Source organism: Rhea americana, unplaced genomic scaffold (assembly GCF_003343005.1).
Source record: "Rhea americana isolate MKP2758 unplaced genomic scaffold, rheAme1 scaffold_21, whole genome shotgun sequence".
NCBI lineage: Eukaryota > Metazoa > Chordata > Aves > Rheiformes > Rheidae > Rhea > Rhea americana.
The window spans coordinates 6,887,119-6,909,676 of NW_028186258.1; the positions used below are offsets into that span (position 1 = coordinate 6,887,119).

Sequence of the window (22,558 nt, forward strand, 5' to 3'; positions counted from 1 at the left end):
CCGGGCGCGCACGGCCCCGCCGCTTGCGCCCCCTCGGGCTCCCGACGCGCCTTTCCCGAGAGCGTCTCTTAAAAGCTCAGGACCGTAAATTAATTCCTAAGGCTACAGCCCAGAGCATAACCCATCTCTGAGCATGTTTCAAGCATTTCTTCAGGTGTCTGCTTTACAATGTTGCGCAGCATCGGAGCGTCATAACAATTCAGAAGTTACGGCGTGCTATCCGGCTCGGTCCTGCCTAATAATCTCTGGCCGTTCCTAAAGGGCACGTAGAAAGGAGGAGTTATAACCACAGCGTAAATGGACAACCTGTTGTCAGCAAATACTTGGTACTGCCTGACGATCCTAGGCAACCCTGGGACGAGTATTTAGGACTTTCTATAGCTGTTCTGTCAGGCTCAGTAGAATAAATCAAACTCAGAAAATAAGTGATTTTGGTGTAAAAATTGATTTGACATGTGCTCAGCCTGGCTGATTTATCCTATATCATTCCTCTTTAAATATAGAAGCAGAAGCTGGGAGGTTGCTTGATTTGCCAGCTTAGGTATATATAGCCAGTCAAAACTGGCTACACTCCACTAGGAACCTTTCAAATAGGGCAATGATCTATTTGTGGCCAAAGACACTTACTTCGAGAGGTATCAGTGACAAGAAGCAAAAAGCTGCTTGTTTGTTTGGACCAGGGAACGTGTGTGCGTGTAGAAAGAAAATGCTAAAGTTTATTATATAAAACTACACACAGATTCACAGAAGGACTCCAAAATAGAAATGCCTTAATAATTATCTCATATTCAGTGCCATGTCCACTTCTGAACGCACATTTTCCATTGAACAGCTTCGTGCGTTCTCTCACGCATGGGAGTAGCTCCAATTAAACATCTGCTGAACCATCTATATCATCATCCCTCTTCACATCCTTTCTTCAAACTCTCCTTCGCTGCGGAGTGTATAGGAAGCTCCACAAGTGTCAGGCAGCTGGTCGGCAGTGACTACTGGGCATTATATTTGTTCCTTGTGTTTCCCCATCTTTGATCACAGGGTGTCTCTGAGATTTGCCTGACAGAGGACAGACTATTTTTTGGTCTGATGTTCATTCAGYGCAATTCCTGTTTAGCCTACATGCCAATAGGAGCTGATGGCCTCTATATGACCGTTGTATAAAAAGAACAGTAKGTGGGAGACAGTCCCAAAGCCTCCATAATACCACTGCTGTGCTCAGTGTCTCACTGAAGTTACCATACTGAATAGATCTAGCAGACTGTCCTTGTGGAGTTGCCCTTTGGGTGTGTTGTAAATTTTTAAATTTTGACTGATATATGCATCATTGACTGATATATGCATCATTGTGGTAGGCATAAAGGTTCCCATGCCCTAAAGCAGAAATAAAAAAATAGCACTTATGCATAAATGGTTAGGTTTCATTTCAGATCTCCAGGTGAAAATCAAAAAAGACCCTGGTGACTGTAAGGGAAAACTTCCTTGTCAGCCCAGATCAAGGGCCTTACTCATGTGGAGGAAATGTGGCCCCACCAATTTCAATAGGACGGTTTCCAGAGTGAGGTATGGTAGGATGTGAGTTGGGAACCAGATCGGGTAAGTACTTTATTATCGTTGCTACAAGTACTCACTGTATATACTGATTAAATGACTTTTCTTCAGTGGTCATTTTTTCCGTAGACAAACCTCCTCCTATCCTTTGCCATTTGTTTCATTTGAGAGAGTGTAGCCAAGCATCACTCCTGAATTAGCAACCACTGTTGTTAGAGGGCTCATAATGCTTTGCCTCACTGGGTTTTATTTCTCTCTCCTCCTGTTCTATCCTTCTTTTGGGAGAGGTACTAGGTAAAACAACAAAAAAAGAACCATCAAGGTCATCAAATCTAGGCCTCCACAATAGCTGGCCAGAAATCCCCACAAAGCAGCAACCCAACACACCTTTACACACCACAGGCCACGAGCCATTTCCCAACACCCTCTAACAAACCTATGGCTGATACAAGACCGAAAGCCACAGACTTCCCTTGATAGGGCCTGCACCAAAGATGCAGAGGGTTGATTTTGAAAATGCTGCGTTAGCATTAGCAGTCCTCAGGAAACTGGGTGCAAAGCTCAAGCAGGGAAAATCTCAGCAGAGCGGAAGCATTGCACGCGAGGGTATACGTCTGCATGTGCCAATGCCCGTGTGATGTGTGACAGAAACTGCTCTCATCGGTTCCCTTGAGTTAGCTTTAATTAAATAGGACAGTGCCTGCCAATTTCAAGTCTCCTCCCTCTGAAATATGTGCACTTTTACCAGCTGTGTATTTGGCCCAGGGTAATTACTATAGTGCTAATTTTACCAGAGATGATGAAAGCACTGTAACAGCCTAACCATATAAAGGGAGGAGACTCATACAGCTGATGCATGTTTCTGGATCCTTTTTTGAGCAAAGGAAGTCATGACTTTGACTTGCAGATCTGCTCCTTAGGGATCCTTCTTACAGGAGTCATTTGAACACAACTGAGGTTAGAAAAGAGCAAGGTGAAGGATACTTGTGTGCTGTAAAATAATAGGCACTGCATATTAAAGTGCTGCCTTGTAGTAAATTACCTTTTACAGATTACATTACTCAGATAGACCTGCTAGCTTTCTCTTCTGTCCTCTGAGAGAAAGACACTTCCAGACACCGAAAGCACAGAGATGCTTGGAAGTCTTCTGTTTCTTTCTGGACCTTCCAAAAAGATTCAAATTTAATTGAAATTTCTAGCAAAGATTCAGAACAGATATTTATTCTATCCTAACCAGTTCAGCTTGAAAGAATTACATCAAAGTATGGTCAGAGAAGCAAACTGCCAAAGCTTGAAGAGTGTGAATAATGCAAAACAAACAGCTCTCTGCAACATTCACTTACGCTTTCAAATCTGCTCATCTTGTTTGTGCACCCACCCAGGATTTGCCTGGTGGTTGCRGTGACCAGAAACACTGAGGGTGATTCCAAATAGCTACTGCAAAGGGCTGAAGGAAAGATGAGCTGGTTGGTGATTTCTAACTTACCTAAATTAAAAGGATTTTTTTAAACAAACACCCAGAAATAATTGGCATTGTTGGCACTTGACCCTAGGCATTGGAGTCACCCAGTTAGAAAAGAGGAACAAAACCGGCCCGCTGTGCTTTGTTCTGCTCTGTGCTGCAAAGGTTTTTTGTGTCACCTTTGCTGTCAGAGGGCACAAGCACCTTCCAGTACTGCAACAGGCGACACGACCAGCCTCTGTTCATTCTCTTTATCGCTTTGTCTCTCTCGCTTTCTCTCTCTCTTTACTCTTTTCCACTAATTGTCTCTACATGTGATCTCTGGCCTTTGTCAAATCAAGATAGTCGGAATTTGAGTGCTGAATGCTCCTTCTGCCCGACTCCATCACCGGGTGTCCTTATGCAAGCATTGGGCTCCACACTTAAGCATGTGCTAAGGGTAAAGAAATGTGTATTTAAGTGCCAACCCAGTCTGCAAGCAGAGAAAGGGATGGGAGAGAGCCCTGCCCCCTCATAGAGACTGCCCTTTGCAGCACTCATTCACAGCCGTGTGAAATGAACCCTGCAGAGGTCCCTGGGCTGGTGGTGTCGCAGATGGACCATGATGTCACCAGCTCTCCTAACCATCGTGGGCTGCAGTAACTGCAATGCATCAGGAATTTCCATGCCGATTTTTTAATACTTGATGAGAACTGGCACAATCCTTTTCCCTCCAGTCTCTGTCACAGGGTTGCTTAATAGGGTTTGGGCATCAGCTCAAATAATATTGGAGAATTAAAGCCAACTTTTAAAGTGTTAGGGATATTACAAAGAAATGCATGGCTCGTGCCTTCTAAGGCACAGTGTATGGGGAGACATTTCCCAGTACAAAACCAGGGAGAGCCTCCCTCTGCAGCCATCCCTTCCCCTCTGTTTATGCACCCCGATCAGGCAGAAACAGAGCACAAGGCGCACAGATTGGCCAGAATTTAAAGTAAGATGCCCAAGGTTGAGTGAAGAATCCTTATTCCCCTGTTTATCTGCATAAGTGAAAGGCAGAACTTAGCCTGGAGGCACAAAATGGCATCAGAAAAGCAAATAAGCAGCACGAGATCATGATAATGGAAGAAAGGAAACTGTGGCATTTACTTGCTGAAGATTGTTTCCTCTCTGACGACAGATTTTTCAAATGACAGAGGCCCTTTAGTGGGTGGGCCTTGGAAGGCTGGTCCAAATAATCAGTTAAAAACAATATCAGGAAGTTTAACCAACAATTTGAGCTTGGTTTGGTTTTACTCATCTGTTCAGTTTAAGTTCTGGGGGAAATTTAGAAAGATGCCAGCTAATTTAATTTGTCTACCTCCTCCCTAGCCATGCAGGAGTTATGCGTGGGGCTGGACTGCCATTTTGTGCCAGCGATCTACTCCCCTGATTGCCCGGACTGCGTGTCTCCCGGCCAGGCTCCTCTGTGCTCAGCTTGGCTTCCTGACTGGTGAAACGCAGACGCAAGGTAGAGGGACGTGGTGTGACTGCATGACTACAAAAGGTCCTGAAGCTCTGGGAGTCAAGATGAGGCTGCCATATACCAGCTCCAGGAACTCGAGGGCTCCCTTTCGTGCACCTACGGACAAGGTACAGGAACCGCTTCATTTGAGCAGAGTTGACAGTGTTTTGAAATAGCCAGTACACACACACGTACAGTTACCCTATCAGCACCAGCTTCCTTCTCAAACATGTCTTCCATTACATGCACTGAATTAGGGCATACTGGGGCTACACCACTGGCATGAAGACAGAGGTTTACTTGACACAAATAGGCACAGTGCTGGGCTCCTCAAAAAACATTTAAGTATTTTTATTACATAGCTATTTTTCCTTCTACAATGGTCAATGATCTAAAGCTCTTTTCTTAGCATAGCTTATTTGCTTTCCAGGAGAGAAAAAAAGCTACTGATAYTGGCATTTATGTTGCGGCCATGGACTCCCGGCAATTTCTTGGGTTCTAGTACAAACTGATGGAAAACACTGAGGACATTTGCRTCTAAGTTAATATAATAAAGTAAAAAACGTGAGGAAGTGAAGGGAGCAATACTTTATGCATCTATCAATGTTAACGCAAATCAGATGCTTCTGAGTTTATAAATGTATAGTTTTCACTAGAGTGGATGCACTGACAGGTAATAAAATACAGTGATAATAAATTGATCATCAGCAGAAATGCAATACGGACATTGCAATGCAGAAAAACCATGTAGGATTTTAACAGAGGTTATCTCAGTCACTTCTGGGTATAACGATCTGCTATTGGAAGCAAGATGCATTATGTACCCACATATTTCACATCATCATTCTCTCAGGAACTTGCCAAATGTCACCTGAGAAAGTGAAGCTGCCCAGCTTAAATCACTTCAGTGGACTGAGTTGCATAACACAAATGGGTCAGTAGGAGAGTTGCAAAAAAGGCATGTACTTTGCAATAATCTTGCTTAGAAAAGGCAAAACGTTTCTAGCTGTTTCTGTCACAATTTACTTTTTATTCTCTCTCACCACTCCCTTTCCCATTGGAAATTTTCCACGTTCCTGCCTGTAGTACACACACAGTGACAGACCCAAAGCAGATCCCTGCTTCATCCCTTCTCTTACAGCAGTGGTGGAATTAGGGGAAACATGGGTCAGTAAAGGTTACCCCTGTCTCATCATGCACAGAACACCAAAAAGGTAAGTTTCCATTCTTTTTGCTAACTAGTTTGCTGTTGTGCCAGTATTTTTGGTGGGTAAGATGGTGCAGGGGCAGACAAGTGGACCAGACACATCTTTACCTGCAGCTCTCTCCACCTTCACAGACTGGGTATCAACCACTTACAATGATCAACTGGTCAAAATTGGATAATTCCCAAGGAAAGAAGCTGAAGTTTTCACTCCTATGCACAGGGAAGGAAGCCAGACACTATCTCCTGAGTGCAGTGGATGCCGCAGATCAATTTGAAAGTTGGCTGAGCCACCATGTGGGCTTTCGAGAAAGTAAGTGATCTCACTAGTGAGAGCCCACAGTAGGGAACTCACCGCAAAGCCTATGAATATCTACTCCCTTGAGAGCCCTCCTGCTTTTATACAGTTTTCAGATAATCAAAAGTTTGCAAGCTAGAGAAATACAAAGATATTCTTACCCTGTTCTGTTCAGCTGAGCATGAGCCTATCCTGGTTTTAGAAAATCTGGCAGGCCAGTAACACTAGTAACTGAAGTTCTAAGGAAGAGAATGAAAGTGTAGTCATACAGTTTTGTATGTGCAAATTGCTGGCTCTTAACCCTTTTCCTTCCAGGAATTGTCAGGTTCCCTATGTCAGCTCCTTGGGCATGTTCTCACCACTCTGGCAAGTTTTATTAACCATTAACTCACTTTCCCTTGAGATATACAAAGAATGGGAGCCATGGAAGATCATTAGATAAATTTGAGATTAATAGGAAAACATTAGCCTTATTAATATTTATTTGCTTGGGCAGGTTTATCACTTAGACTAAAATATTTTAYATTAATCCAAGTATAATTTAAACGCAAATGAGAATAAGAACACATCTAAAAATGGCTTGAGACCTCTCTGGACCCAGGACTTCTAATTTCAAATTCTACAGTATTTTTTTTGACCATTGTTGCAAAAGAGGAGGCTAACAGCAGAGATGATTTAATGCTTTTCCCTCTTTTCACTAATAGCAGTTCAGCTAGAAAATTCTAGAGTCCAGAGAAAGCTAAAGAGAAYACCCAAAACATACATTTGCCACTGTTACCTTCAAGGACAAATTGCCATAGCTGACRGAGGGCTGGATCAGTAGTAATAAAGATTGTCGCCACACCACAAAGTATACTACATGTCAAATGCAGTAAGTTTAGTGTGCTTCCAAGAGATTATCCATAAACCTTAAATTATAAAAATACTTCAGGCAGCATCACTAAGTGGTAATACAGATGTCCTGCTACAGCAAGGCTTCTAGAAAATTAAGATTGTAGAAAGTTTATATTAAACAACAATAACATTTCTAATAATTTTCTAGGGCTTTTGATCTTGTAGAGAATCTTCAGGTCTATTAGGATCTGAGGGAGCTCACTTTTTACTGAAAGGTATTCGTCAGATCTTGTTGAGTCTAAGAGTTTGAAATTAAGGATTCCTTAAATTTGGCATCTTAATTTATTGACAACTGACCCTATGGAATATAGTGTTGGAAATAAGTCTTTTCTTTGGCAGAACTTCCTGGGTTGTTCTTGTACTGCTAGTTATATACAGTTACTGTTAGCTATTGATTACTAGCTCTAATTTATTATTTCCAGATTTYTTCACCTTGCTTCCACATCCACCATCTGCAGTAGCACAGACGGAAAATATAGACTGTAATATCTCAAAATATAGTCAGTGGCTRGAGATTGGATTTTAGAATAAGACTGAGTAAGACAGACTGAAATCTTCAGCAAGGATTATAAACACAAAGTGTCTGGGAAAGAAAGGGAGAAATATGTGAATGGTGTGTGATTTCCACTGTTTTCAGATACATAAAACAATTCAATTTCCTATGTCATATTTCACCCCTTATATGAACAATATAACTGTGTCACTGGCTGCACATCTGTATATCCTATTTTCTTGCAAAATACAGAATACATGTATTTGCTGTYGAGTCTTTCTTCAAACATGTAACTGTCTCTTTGTGGAATTTTCATTGGATTTACCCATTCCTTCTATTGCAAATGTGGCTTCATTTTCCCTTGGAGAGCCCAGCATTAGACCTATAAAGATGCAGTTAACGTCTAAACCCCAGGAGTTTACTGTGAATGGGGAAACCACCTTTTCCTGATGGATTTTTTCCAGTTGACTTAATGGTTAGAGAAGGGCTAACTTTTGCTAGTTTACATGCATGGAAATGTGAGACCAAGAAAAACAACAACACAGTATTTATGGCATTTCTTCTCATCTTGTGGAAACCAACAGCTACCAGTAAAAGACCATATTTTCTTTGCAAGTACAATAGAATCAAGCTATTTTCAGCTGGCAATAAAATCTCGAGAACCAAACCAGATTTGGCCACTTTAAGGGATGAAGACTAATGCAATCTGATAATTAGGTCATTTCACCGCCAAGACAGAGAAAGCAATTTAATAACATCTCCTGTGCATTAAGACAAGGGCTAGAGCCCCTGGGTCCCAGCTGGCAAGTACTGTGCCTGCAATACTCCTGTCAAGTTTGCTTCCACAGGGCATCTGCAGATCTGCAAAGACTGAGGGAGAGGGTGGTTGTGTGGTCGGCAAAGGTGAGAATGATGTTGGAAAACAGAAATTGTAGAGAGATAAGTCCCTTCCTTCACTGATGTGGCTTGGCTGATATTTGTCTAAGAGAAAGGATCCTGCTGTTTTGCTGGCCGCTTTCCTTACGCTTCCTACACTAGTATGAAACCAAGATTGTTCTGCTTTCCCAGAGCCCCTTCTTATCCCTGCTCCTTCTGCAGGGAGGGGATCTTGCCTTGGAAATTCCTCACAATATGACCATCTCACATAGCTCTTCTCATACTTCAGTAAGGAGGTTCCATAGCGAGCCAGTAAGAYACTTTAGTAGCTTGACCACATCCAATTACAAAACTATGCATTGAGTGAAGAAAAACAAATCTTTACTCACTCTTGAGGGTTAAGTTTTCAGCTGTCTCTCACCCTCTTTGTCCTGGCTTGTTGCAACAGGAAAGGGTTTTTTAGAAACTTTTCTTGTAACTCAACTTCCCTGTTTGGGGGGTTTGGAAGTACTTCTCTTGCTGAAGTTAATGCAGACAATTGTAACACTTTGTTACAATTATCATTTTCTGTATAATAGTTTATAATGCATATTTCATTCTGTAAAGATCTTTCTGGGCAGAGCTGCTTGGACTTTAAGAAAGCTGTGAAGTAGCCATGACATAYATGCTGTAACCCTCTGATACAAAATTCTAAGTAGCTTGACCTGCAAGTCTATACTGCTGTGAATAAGTCTTACTCATATCAGTTGGTCTGGTATCTCTGGGTCCAGTAGGTCTGCTGTTTTTCATCAGTCAGCTTGCATGAGTAAAGACTGAGTAAGAGCCTAGAAGGTCACACTTTAATCTGTAATATCTTGTGGGTATTGTGCAGAGATTTTTTGAGCCCACCCTCTAGCAAATTGCATGTATTCTCAGCAGAGCATCTCTTAGCAATACCGTATTACAGTTCTACTTTATTACAGGCACATCCATACCAGCACATACTTTACCAAGGTGGGTCCAATTGTTGCTATTTTAGCTACTCCTAAAAAAGGACACATACATTCAAGGAAATGAGGGATTTGTTCTTCCCATGTAGCTGTAGAAACTGTGTAGTATGTGTCCCTATGACTTTCAGATCCTATGGATGGGTGATCTTGGTCTTATTGAATGAATAAAATAATTGYAGTTATTCTCTCTTGATGGATTTTTTTTCTGGATTCATCATTCATAAGAAACTTGCTTGTGTTATAGGACTGATGCCTTTTCTTCCAATTAAAAATGAACAGAATGACCCAAGAATAACTCATAAAAAATATGATTGCCCGACATACTGTATTGCTCAATATATACAAGACCTTGTCTTTACATGAAAGGGAGAGGGGAAGAAAAGATTGCATATCCTACACACACATCCTACACACACAACACTGGGGACTTTTAAAACCATCTGCATTTGGCGATTGTATTTGTTGCTGCAGTAATGCAGTACTTCCTTATTCGGAGTACAGGGAACTCAGCAAATACTGTAAATGACAGTAACGATGGTCAGTGGCATCTGTTCAGCAACAACATGAGGGAGTGTCCATAAGAAAGCATTTGGGCATTTTCAGTTAGTATTTAAAGAGTGGTAACGTCAGAGCTGCAAACCTACAACGCAAATGAGAAGGAGGATAGTTTAAGGAACTTACTAGTGGCTGCAAAAGTAGGGAAACATCTCTAGAGCCTGTTCTGGACACTGTAAAAAGGCTCCCCAAAGGAGAGCAGCAGACTTGCTTGGACCACTCAGTCCCTCAGCAGCTTGCAAGCAGAAGGCCTGATTGCTGATCAAACACTGCCTCGTCCCGCAGGCATTCCCAGCACCTGTCTTCCATGCGCTGCAAGGGCTACCACTTCAGTCCTGGGTGCAATTCAAGGTGTTTCTGCCAATTTCTAAAGCCTTGTGTGGTCTGCAGCCCCCAGCTCTCACAGGCCACCTTCACTCATATTTTTCCAACACAACACACAGGGCTCGCTGATGCGTTTCAGCTGTTAGCACTCAGGAACTCAGTTTTCCAAGGGCAGCAGGAGAGCTGCAGCAGAGGACACCTGCCTCGGAAACTAACACCCCTTCGCTGTCCATCAGAGCCGGAGCTTGGCAAACTTCAGAGCGTGCTTACAAGGCTGTTTTTGTTCCTGCAAGGCTCTCAGCCAAACATTTCAAACTTGTTTTCTTTGTCAGATATCTTAGGCCATGTCCACTGTAGGGAGGACAAGCTACTAAAATCATTTTGATTTTTGCAGATTTTAACAGCAGCCAGACAGCAGGCTGAGCAAGCTGCCACAGGTGATCTATGAAACAAAGAAATGGGTCCTAGATACTGCAGCCAGGCAAATAGTTTTCTTGCTTCCARCCTTGCTTCAAAAGACCTTAGTTCAGGGATCAAAGCTCTTGTTTTGGAAGGGATCTTAGATTTCAGTTAAAGAGCAGAACCTTAATCACTGTGCTGCAGCATGCGTGACTCTTGCTTTTAGTGCATGTTGTGGTCTGCTGTTTGTGAGCAGATACCCTGCACCTTAGCATTTCTCCCTGCTCAAATAAAGAAAGCCGGAACGTGGCTACTAAAAGGGACAAAACTATTTTTCCCCCCTCGCTATTGTTTCTTACTTATCTGAGACGAGAGATCTGGATGGAGCAAAGAGGCACGCGGTTCCCGGGGCGGCCCTGCGCAAGGCTGCCTCGGCCGGGGGGCGGGCGGCAGGTGCCCGCCGCGTTACCGGAGGATGCTGGCGGGCCCGGGACGACCCCCGCCCTCCCCGCGCCGGCCCCGCGGCCGCGGGGTCCCGAGCGCCGCGCCCCGCCCCGCGGCCGCGCTGCGCTCCCGCGGCCGCGCTGCCGGCGCGCCGCGGCCCGGCCTCCCGCCTCCCATTGGCGCGGGGCAGCCCCGAGGGCGGGGACGGCCGAGCCGCTATTAAACATCACATGGCAGCGCGCAAAAAAGGGGCAGCGGCTCATTGAGTGGCTCAGTTGCAAGCGGTGCGGCGGCGGCCGGCGGGCACCCTGGGATTGGCTCGCTGCGTCCCCCCGGCTCTGGATCTTACACCCCCTCGCTCTGCACGCACCTACTCCAAAGCCAGCGGCAGGTAAGGAGCGTCTGCTTTCTCCATCTGTTCGCCACGGCCCCGGAGTCGCCTCCCAAGGGCCACCCTGGTTTGCACGGGTAGGGGCGATGCGCCTGTACCTACCTCTGTGCTCCTACGGGGCTGCGAAATTTCTGAAAGCAAGCTTCCCGTGCGGGTGAATTTGTTGCACTTTTCGGCATGGCCGTTTGAAGGGGGAACTCTTGCGTTTCTCGTGCAGCATACACAAGCTATTCTCAGTGCCTACAATAATTAGATAGGTATGCTGGGAACACTTGAGCATCTGCTTGCAGCATCTGTTTATGTTCATAACTTTCCATGCACCAGCTGCTCCCCCTCCAAGATATTTTATTCTGGGGAAGGGCTGGAAGTTTGCATGACAACTCAGCGTTGCAGCGCTAGCACTGTTCCATCCTTTCTCATTCGCTTTGCCTGTTGTTTCCTGTACAAGAGAAAGGTCAAAAGTAGCAAGTCTTAGAGATCTGGTGCTTGATCCTGAAAGGAGTGTGCACATGTTTTAGCGTAGTGTGAAATGAACCTGTAACTTCATTCATGGGCATTACGGAAATGGGGGATTTTCTTTTTAATCATCCTGCCAAAAACAGGAAGAAAGAAAAAGCAATGTAGCAAGGGAGCATGTAAAGAAAAGAGATGGTTTTAACTTAGTTCATGACTGCTGAAGGAAAAAAAAATACTGAAAGGAAGTAGCAGATTTACTTATGGGGGTTCAGGGAACGCTTTGTCATCTTTGCGGGGCCGGGGCGGCACCAGAACGGCCGGGACTCGCCGGCTGCAGCGAGCGCTTTGCCCCGGTGAGGATGTGCATCTTTGTTCTCCGCCGCCCTGCAGCCACCTTTCCACTCGCCAGCCTAGCAGCAGCCAGGACTTTTTTCTGTACTCTCTCAGCCTTACCTTTACACTTGTTTGCTTTTCCATCCTCACAGCCGGTGCATCAAGTACACCCCCTGGTGATGACTATTTCACTTGTAGCTATTTTGTCATCAGCTAGAAATATCCTGAACCCCGCTCCTTTGCAGGGTAGCAGAGGCAAATGCCRCTTGTACTTTCCTTTCTCCTGTTTCTTCCTACCCATTTTCCTACACTGTCTGCTTTCTTTTTTTCTTTTTCTTTCTTTCTTTCTTTCTTGCTTTGCTTTTTTCACTGCCTGAGGACAGATCCCTCTCCTGAAGGTAGCTTACCACTTTGTAGTCGGTGTGACTTGAGTCCTAGCCAAATCAGTGGAGGAATCACACAGTAATGACTTTTAAGTCATACCAGGATCTGGGGAAAGGTTAACTGGCCAGCAGCGAGAGAGCGGGGACTGTGGGAACACCGCGTCGATCACGCGAAAGCTCCTTTGTTCTGTTTACCRAGGACGGCAGGGGAAGGCGCTTCGCTAAGGTGGTGGCTGGGCTCTCTTAGCAACATGTGCCTGGCACACACACACAGCACGGCTGTTTGGCGTCAGCTTGGGAATAACTGCTCAGAGCACTCATTAGTGCTGCTCCTCTCCTCCCTCCCTCCCCCTCTTTCTCCCCCTCTTTTTGCCCTTTACAGGTTTCACTCCGTATTAAACCCTTCTACACAAATTCCCTTTGAGCTCTTCATTGCAGCTTTTAGGCATGCGATGTAAATATCTTTCCTCGTGGGAGATCTTGAGGAGAACACTTGCTAAGGGAAAAGTGGGGTTTGGGGCTCCTGTTCATGGCATTTGCTTAAATGTTGCTTCAGAAATGCAGCAGATGCAGCACAGCCCTGTTTTCCTCTGCTCTTCCGAGCATCTCCTTGCAACAGAGCAAGCCTTTGGCTCTCTGATCCCATCCTTTGCCTCTAACTGGACTGCGTTGGTCCAAGGGCTGGTAGTGATGAGCTGCACTGCTCTACTCTCATGYTCTCTTTCAGGAGAGAAGGCAGTCTGAATTGAATAAAAATAAAACACCTAGTGATGATTGGCTTTGCACCTGCAGGCGTGTGTCTGGCTGTGGTGTTTTTGAGCCCCAATGATACAAAGATTTGAGTTGGCTTGTGAGTTCTGGATCGTCTTTTGTCTGGCATGGGTTGCAGGACTGGTCCCACACTAGTTTGACATCTTCAGTGTCACCAACACACTGATACTGGGGAATGGGAGGAAAACAAACTTGTTTGGATTTTAAGTAGCAGGTGGATTAGCAAAATAAAAAAGCACCATTAGATTTTCATGCTAAAAGTCTCTATTTGATTGTTTGAAGGGGTTTTGTGCRCCTCTGCTGAAACTAGTTGCAGAAGTCGGGGTGAATGCAGATCAGGTGCCTGGTAGTCGGTGCAGCAGGCGTTTTACGGGCCCTGCGCAGACGTGAGTGGGAACAAGACCAGCCTCGCCGTGTTGCACTGGCTGGTTGTCTGAGCTCGCAGTTACTGGTAGCGTTCCCGTCCCTGTATCCTAGCTACTCCAGGCGCGCGCAAGGAGAGGCAATTTGGGCTATAAAACAAAGAAGACAACTGTCCTGTGCCCGGCACCGCAGCGYGTGGAGCATGCCAGGGCTTTGTCGTATAAACTTCAAGAAGCAGTCTGTAAACTTAGCAAAGAGTGCCCCCGAGGCACACCTCCGTGTTTAAGGATCGTCAGAGCCAAATAGGTGCAGGGCTGCTTCCAAAGGCAGCGCCGAGAGGCGCCGAGCTGTGAAGCAGTAACGCTGCGCAGCCGTGCAGCAGGTAGAAGGCGTTCAGCCGCTCGGAACGGAAACCCAGCAGTGGAAGATACTGATTCAGCTTCCAGGCTTCTAAATTCAGCAAGCCGTCTGTGGGAAGCTGGGGTTACGATTTCGGTGATTTGTGGAATTCAAACAAATGTCTTTGGGTCAAGACTTTTGTGGGGGGAGTTGCATATTCTAACACTTGAGACTTTACAGCTTATCTTTCCCTCCACCACAAGTTTTCCTCTAAAATCCAAGTGAGATTACGGGGGAGGGGGGGAACTTAAAGCAATCTGTTTCCTAGGCTGTACATTTCCATCCACTTGGAACAAAACAGACTTGGAACGTGGAAGTTGAACAGAGATATGATTATAGGATGTGGTTTGTGAAAATGATCAATCTGCAAACCAATGCAATGATTTTTCAGGGAGTTCTTAGTGTGCATTAATAATTTCACTTTCTTTCTGTGTTCATGACTTTAAAAGTATTTTTAAGACCCCAAACTTTTTTTTGAGACTGATATCCTGGCAGGAATGAGAAATTCCATGATTAAAAAACAAGAGGAGAGTGAGTGAATTTCTATGCAGTGGGCCCAAGTTAGCCAGATAAGCATGGGGTAACTATACCATCCAATAAGTTTAAATTTGTCAGTTGTACTCAAATGGGGCATTACATTTTGGCAGCTTTTGGCAGGTTCAGTATTTTACATTGCTAAAGTCAGATGACTAATCTCAGCAAACGTGTTTCAAGACTTATTCTTGCACAACAATTAGAAGAAAGAAAAAAAGAGAAGGTGAAAGTAAACAGTGAAGAGATTCTATGGCAGAAAATATTTTGCATATAACCGCAAACACAATGTTGTTTTCTATTTTCCACTTGCTCTTTCCTTAACAAGTGTTTACTGACCTAAGCCCTTATAATGTGGTGGAAGGATATGGGAGGACAGAGAAACTGGTTGAAGTCCCTCAAGTTTTTGGAAGACCTCCACAGGGTTCTAGGTGCTGCTTTTGCAAAAGGAGGTAACAGCCACTGTCAGATGCGAGTCACAGAGAACAGCCACAAAATACTGCAGCCGCTTTGCGTGCAGAGGTCTTACTCCTTGGCAAGTACAGTTGTGCTGTTTTGGGGGGCAAACTCAGATGAGTTTTGATAATATCAATTAATGAAAAGCATCATGATTTAATTCCTCACTAATGTAAATGGTACTTCAATCTCCTCTTCCATGGCAAGTGCATGGCAGACATTCCTCATTACTTGGTTTTAGTTTTAGTTTCTCCACGGGCTCTATGGATAGATGGAGTAGTTGCGTTAATACATCTTGCCCCCTCTGCAGTATTTCAATTGCATTTCCTGATACGCAGTACATGAGTTAATGGATGACGCACTTGTTAAAAGCTAAACCTGGGTCTAAGCCAGACCTCCCTGRAACAAGTGTGGTGGCTTCTGTCCTCAGGAATAATGTTTTGTAGCCTCTCTGCTGAATCTTAATTGCTGATACTAAAGATTCATGGGATATTTGGAGATGGAGCTAGCTACCTTCATCTCTGGTGAGGAAGGTGCTGCTACTTGCTATCAAAGTGTTACAGAGAGGCTGGCGACCCAAAGGTAGCCTTTGCTACTCATGGTAGCAAGAGCAGACAAGGGCTGTTATAAGGTTTAGTTTGGTTCATGCAACTTGAGCCTAACGCGAGCATAAAAACTCTCCAAATCCTGATGACTTTATGGAGTTAAAGTTATTAATGCAGCCTTTATGCCTGCCATTTGCAGAGAGTGTACTTTAACTGCCTCTTAATAAAAAGCCAAAAGCTGTGCAGTGTAATTTCATGGAAAAATCGGTATTTTCCAGGTTTATTGCTTTTCTCAATTCATGGCTTCTTCCCTTTTGCATGTTCCCTTGTTTGTCTTAGGTGAACCAGACCATGAGACGCACATTGTATATCATTAAACTGCTTCAGTATTCTTACTTGAACAAAAGTATGTTAAAGCTAATTCTGATTTCAAAATAATCAGAAAGACAGCTATAAAGAGTAGATAGATTCTTTGCATGCCTCGCTTTTAAGTGAATATTGCTTACAGACTTGTGGGACATAATCACTTCAGTGCTTTCACTGGGAAGTGTGATAGCTACTTTATATTAATGGTATCAGTTCTGTCAATACATAACTGCACTTGGAGAACTGCTGCATTCCAGAAAATGCTGTCATTGAGAATAAGGAACCTTTCTGCTAATCCACAGGATTCATTTGATTTAGTTCAGATTTGATTCATTATCCTTTTCCTCCAAGATCTAATCGGACATTTCTCTTTCTCTTGCAGACCATGCCCCCTCTATGACGGTTACTTGTTAAGCTAACTCTGCATGCCAGAAGACTGTCCGTGGTTGATCCAAGGGCTTTTGGGGACTCCAGCCTCTCCCCAGTATTTCTGTGTGTGTGTGTTCCTCTAGAACTTTCAAAACTGTTTCTCCAAAGAGTTTTGCAGAAACTTAGACTGTTTTCTAAAGCAGAAGCACCTCAGTCCACAGCAGTAGTGATGGGCAGCGTGCGAACCAACCGCTACAGCATCGTGTCTTCAGAAGAGGACGGCATGAAGCTGGCAACCATGGCCATTGCCAATGGCTTTGGGAATGGAAAGAGTAAGGTACATACCAGACAGCAATGCAGGAGCCGCTTTGTCAAAAAAGATGGCCACTGCAATGTCCAGTTTATTAACGTGGGTGAGAAGGGACAGCGATACCTGGCAGACATCTTCACCACTTGTGTGGACATCCGCTGGAGGTGGATGCTAGTTATCTTCTGCCTGACTTTCATCCTCTCCTGGCTTTTTTTTGGCTGCGTGTTTTGGTTGATTGCGCTGTTGCACGGCGATCTGGAAAATCAAGAAAATAACAAACCTTGTGTCTCTCAAGTGAGCAGCTTCACTGCAGCCTTCCTCTTCTCCATTGAGACTCAGACCACAATTGGCTACGGCTTCAGGTGCGTCACAGACGAGTGCCCCATTGCAGTTTTCATGGTGGTTTTCCAGTCTATAGTAGGCTGCATCATTGATGCCTTCATCATTGGTGCTGTCATGGCAAAGATGGCTAAGCCAAAAAAGAGAAATGAAACTCTAGTCTTCAGCCATAATGCTGTGGTGGCCATGAGAGATGGGAAACTGTGCCTGATGTGGCGTGTTGGGAACCTGAGGAAAAGCCACTTGGTGGAGGCACACGTGAGAGCTCAGCTCCTCAAATCCAGGATCACATCCGAAGGGGAGTATATCCCTTTGGATCAAATAGACATCAATGTAGGGTTTGATAGCGGGATAGACCGCATATTCCTGGTCTCCCCAATTACAATAGTACATGAAATAGATGAAGACAGTCCTTTGTACGACTTGAGCAAACAAGACATGGACAATGCTGACTTTGAAATTGTAGTAATATTAGAGGGCATGGTGGAAGCTACTGCAATGACTACTCAGTGCCGTAGCTCATATCTGGCGAATGAAATCCTCTGGGGCCACCGCTATGAGCCCGTGCTCTTTGAAGAGAAGAACTACTACAAAGTGGACTACTCAAGGTTCCACAAAACATATGAAGTGCCCAACACACCCATCTGTAGTGCCAGAGACTTAGCAGAAAAGAAATACATTCTCTCTAATGCAAACTCCTTTTGCTATGAGAATGAAGTGGCCCTCACCAGCAAAGAAGAGGACGAGATTGACACTGGGGTGCCTGAAAGCATGGGCACAGACACCCACCCGGACATGGACCATCACAACCAAGCAGGGGTGCCTCTAGAACCGCGGCCGCTACGGCGGGAGTCTGAAATATGACTGAAACTCTTCCTCTCCCTTTTGGTTGAAAGGAGAAAAACCTCTCGGTCAAAGGCACATTGACCTAAGAAGTTGGCCCAGAACAGTTTTCAGACAACGGTACTGTTGAAGAGTGTCGTAAGGCAAGCAGACCTGAGAAACCCGGGCTGGTTTTAGGGCTGTCCTCAGAGGAGGGACAACAGAAATGAACTCTAAACACAAAGCACTAAACATGTCTAAGTATGAACAGAAGGCACATATGTTGTAGAATAAATTATGTATATATTTTTTTACAAAACTTGAACTTGCAGGCAAGCTTTGGTTGGGTTATTATTATTTTTTTTTCAACTTTTTCCAGAATGCTTCTCTCTAGGGAACAAGAATGTTTTTAATGGCATAACAAAGGCAAGAATCTGCCTTATTATTATTATTATAATTATTTTTTAAGAAGCTGCTGCTAACTACATGAACACAAATGGTTATTTTTGTTGCAGTGTAGTTTTTATTTTCTCTTGTGTAATTTAAAGAAAAAGTCAGTGTTGAACTTTTTGGGTTGAAAGCTCGTGATCACTTCGGAGAGGCCAATGTTGCCAGAAAGTCTAAACTCCTTTTGAGGCCAGTAGTTTGATAGCTAGAATCAATTTCTCTCTTTCCAATTACATAAGGGGCATTATGTAATATCAGGCCAATCAGTAGCCTCCAGCAAAACTATGATTTTTGGGGGGAGAATTTAATTCTCTGTCTAAAGGAAAATGAAATAAAATATATATAGACTTATAAAAAGTACTAAGTGAAAACTACCTAAATGGATACCAAAGAAAATGCACAGTTTTGCACAGTGGAATTTATTTTATAAAAAGGAAAAAAAAAAAAAAAAACAGGCTGCTTTAAACAAAAGATTTCAAACCTCAGACACTTTCTTTGGTTTAGAATTTTTCTTTTAAGACCTTTATTTTGCACCTTATTCTAAAAAGCTTATGACTCAGATCTAAAGTGAGCTAGGAATCCCCTCTGCCCCCTTCTCTTGGTTGGGGAAACAAATTCGCTTCCTTTCGTGTAAGGAGAAACATAGTTGGGGGAAGACAACAAGCAAACATCTGTCCTCCCCGGCTGCCCCCCGAGCCGGGCTGCAGCAGAAGGTCAAGTGTTACTGCGCACATTCCCAAGCCGTCGCTAGACCTTAGCGCTGACCCAGCGTCCTGAAAACTGAGCCATGAGATGTGCTGCAGGCGTGTGACTGAGTCCCGATGACTGTCGTTATGTTACCAGTTAAGCTATGCCAGAGACGTGCAAAGCTGCTGATCTATGCTAGAGGCTAACTCTGCTGGGGCAGGCGTTCAGGCACAGATGAGCCAAGCAATATATAAATCCCTGGGAAGAGGTTTTTGAAGAGGAAGGAAGAGGGTAATGGAGAGAAAAAGAAAAGAATTGTGTTCAGCACTTGGRGATGGCATGAAGATTGTAGCATTTTTGTCAAAATGCTTCTCTTCAGCAGGGCAAGGGTGTCGGAAAATGTGCTGTTGTATTTGCCAGGTCATTTGGAGAGGGCTTATTTGAGGAAGATAATGCTGTAAAGCAAGTTTCATCTCCTGCCTCCTCCTCTTCCCGCAAGCATCAACTCAAGGGTCACTGGATGGGGTATGTCAYCGAGCCTTTGAGCTAATTTTGTGACCTTATGTGAAGCTCTGGCTCTAACGGTATTTTGGCTCCTTTGCCAAGAAGGCTTTAAAATTCTCTGTGCCTCTAGGATCAAGGATATAACTAAACTGCACTTCACATTTGCTCACTTGTGAATCTTCCTCAAGGAGCAAGTGGAGGGAGGTGGTGGTGGGGACAATAATCCTAGTCAACTCTTACAGTATTCGATCACTGTATGCCATTAAAAAACAGCTTGTTCTAGGTCTAATGTCTTCTGCAAACAGACGTCTGTGAAGGCCTCTTCTGGCCCCTTCCAGCCCTGCCTGAAAGAAATGCCTGCAAAGAAATGGTTTCTGAAAAGATGGTATTTACAGTGAGTGGGTTCGAAACTGTGGCAATTCAACATTGTAAACATAGATTTGGCTACTAGAGAGGGCAGCAGATTAAGCGCAAGTACTAAGGCTATTACCGGGGTGGGGGGAAGTAAAAGAAGGGAAAAGCTGAACATATAATGCGACTTGATTGCAGTTTCTGGGTCAACAGTAGCGAAGACAACTGAGTGCTGCTAGTGCTGCTATTGGCATATTCTTGTAAAAGGAAAATAACTAAACCAAAGAGTATTCAGTGAGAAGAGAGTGCATCAAAATGCAACAGGGAAAGGACAGAGACGGGAGGCTGGCCAGGAGAAAGGAGACCTTCTCTCCAAGTCAGCGTTGCCAGGTGCACAGCGCGCCCGCTAAATGATACTTGAGATGTTTGAGGGAGGGATAGGAGATGGGGGAAGGGGAAAGGCAGGACTTCAGTTTGTTTCATTAAAGAAAAGGAAATTCAGAAAAAAAAAAGACCCCTTCCCATTAATATTTCTGGTGCAGAGGTTTTGGGCTTTTTTTTGTTGTTGTTGTTGTTTAGTTTTTCAAGTCAGTTTTTCAGAAATATTTTTAAAATGTACATTTTATAAAGTTTATCAAGTATTTTCATATTTAAAGCCAAATGTAAATAGAAGTCTGTAAAGGAGGACAAGGAGAAGAAGAAGAAAAAAAGGCCACAAAAAGTATAAATTCCGCTTGGCAGTCCTGGCTAGCTAGTACCTAGATGCTACCGGTTAGCATGATTTTTAGCAAATACTTGCAAGCCTTATAGGATTCCTAATGCTATGAACTTCTCTTTATTTATTTTTAAGCATGGACTTTTAATTTGAAAACATGTTCTAGTTACTGGCATTTTTAAAAGTTACCAGCTTTCGGAGCGCTAGTSTTGCCCGGCGTGCGCGTTGCGGCACTCCGTCTCCCTCGCAGCCGCATTCTTTTCTTTCTCTAATAACCCTTTGTCTTTCCCGACTGAATCCCACATTGCAGAATTGCACTCGGCCTCTGGCTTTTGGAAGCTGCTAGAAGAGACCTGCAATGTACACTTCATGGTACCCTTCCCCCTTGCCCATCACTTCTGTATTTCCGAACATGCCTTGGTAAGCCCGGTATAGGACAGACTATTGTAGCACACTTCTACAGCAGCAAATTGGTTTAGTCGTTTTTAAAAATACTGTTATTTTTAAGGAATACGCAGTGACTGACAGTGTTTGTTCAGTTCCTGATGATCCCAGGCCAAACTGATGTGTTCTGGGGGCCTGCGACGAACGCCCTCCAAAACTGACTGAGCCCTGCCCACAGGCTCCAACAGGCTTTGGTTTGGCCTCTTTATCAAGGATGACGTTGGCTCAGCTGGCTTGCACAGAAGGTTTATACTGTATTTTGCGTAGGGTTTGGGGGGAATATGTTATTTCTACCCTTCCCTGAAAATACTTGAATGAGACACTTACTGTCTAAAACATAATACTGCATACAGTGACAAAATGCATTTCTGAGGCAGGTTGGGATCTTTTCTTTCCTCTGTCTCTCCTGTGTGTCTTTAAGTAGCAAGGGTAGAAATCATTACTTATAGCTGTATTTAATGATATTTTCTCCTGGTCATGATAAACTCCTGTGTTGTTAGTTTAGCACTTGCTCTTCTCGGAAAAGACAAAGGGTCCGGATGGTTTATTTGTTCTCTTAGGTCTTCTTTTTCATAATGGATTACAAGGTAAAACTGAGAAGTACTGTAATGTCTTTAAATTATGGCTGCTCCTGACCATTGTAAAGTAGAAGGGTGCTGCATAGTTGCCATCCCACAGCCAACGAGAAACTTATTTTATATAACGACTTTTGGCCTGCAGCTATAGTAAGGTGAACAATCCAGGCATTTGACAGTTATCCATTACTATTTTCCTTTTTGCAGCCTTTTTGTATCAAAGTCTTCCTAATGTACTGCACAAATTGTGGATTGTACAGATTTTTATATATTATGTCTTATTTTATTATTTCTAAATAAATAAAAAAAATTGAGAATGAACTGGCGTRTGCATCGTGTATGTAAACGTCCCGGGGAGATGGGTCAGGGCGTTATTATATAGTTGTACTTAGGACTGTCTCTGAGCACAGTCATTGTTTGAGGCACTTGAGTAAGAGACAGGTCGTTCCCTCCCGCGAGGAACGGAGGGCAGGAGGAAAGGTGATACTATCAGTATTTGCCAGATGGGAACACAAGCACGATGCTTGCTGGACTCCGCAGCGTCTGGCAACTTGCACCAAAGGGAGATCTGCTCTAGAGAGACTAACTGATTCTCTTAAGGTCATACCTGAAGCTGCAGAGCTCCAGGTCATTAGCCACATGTTGTCTGAACATGGAAAAGGGCTTAAAGTCTACAAATACACTACAGCAGAGGGTGGGGGAAATGAAAATGCAGAGCTTAAGCAAGCTCACTGAAAGATTTGGAAAGGGATTAAAAAATTGAGGAGGAAACTCAGCTTCAAATCCCCACATTTCATGTCTCCTTAGAAAATCCCTTTATTGAAATGATGCTCCCAATCTTAGCTAAATTCCAAACATATCTACTGTAATCTTCATAGAGGCCCTATTTATTTGGACTCCTGAGCCTGATGTCACAAATACAGAACTGAGTTTTTTTGTATAACGGGGTGGGGAGTAGTAAGCTGGAACGGGCCTTGAGTAACTGAGAAGAGACTCTATGCCCATATTAGTCTGSTTTGGAAAGTTTCCTTCGCC

General features: G+C 43.9%; 1 protein-coding gene across 2 annotated transcripts; it reads left to right on the forward strand.

The window, feature by feature from the left end:
• Positions 1 to 5,989: 5,989 nt before the first annotated feature.
• KCNJ2 (potassium inwardly rectifying channel subfamily J member 2) lies at positions 5,990 to 21,844 on the forward strand. 2 transcript variants are annotated; one of them, XM_085304740.1, is made up of 2 exons: positions 5,990 to 6,007; positions 16,343 to 21,844. In XM_085304740.1, exon 2 carries the CDS (start codon positions 16,559 to 16,561, stop codon positions 17,840 to 17,842), a length of 1,284 nt encoding a protein of 427 aa, XP_085160866.1. In that variant the 5' UTR covers positions 5,990 to 6,007; positions 16,343 to 16,558; the 3' UTR covers positions 17,843 to 21,844. The 2 variants fall into 2 exon arrangements, with proteins under 2 accessions (XP_085160866.1, XP_085160865.1); XM_085304739.1 differs by lacking the exon at positions 5,990 to 6,007 and adding an exon at positions 11,227 to 11,357.
• The last annotated feature ends 714 nt before the right edge of the window (positions 21,845 to 22,558 follow it).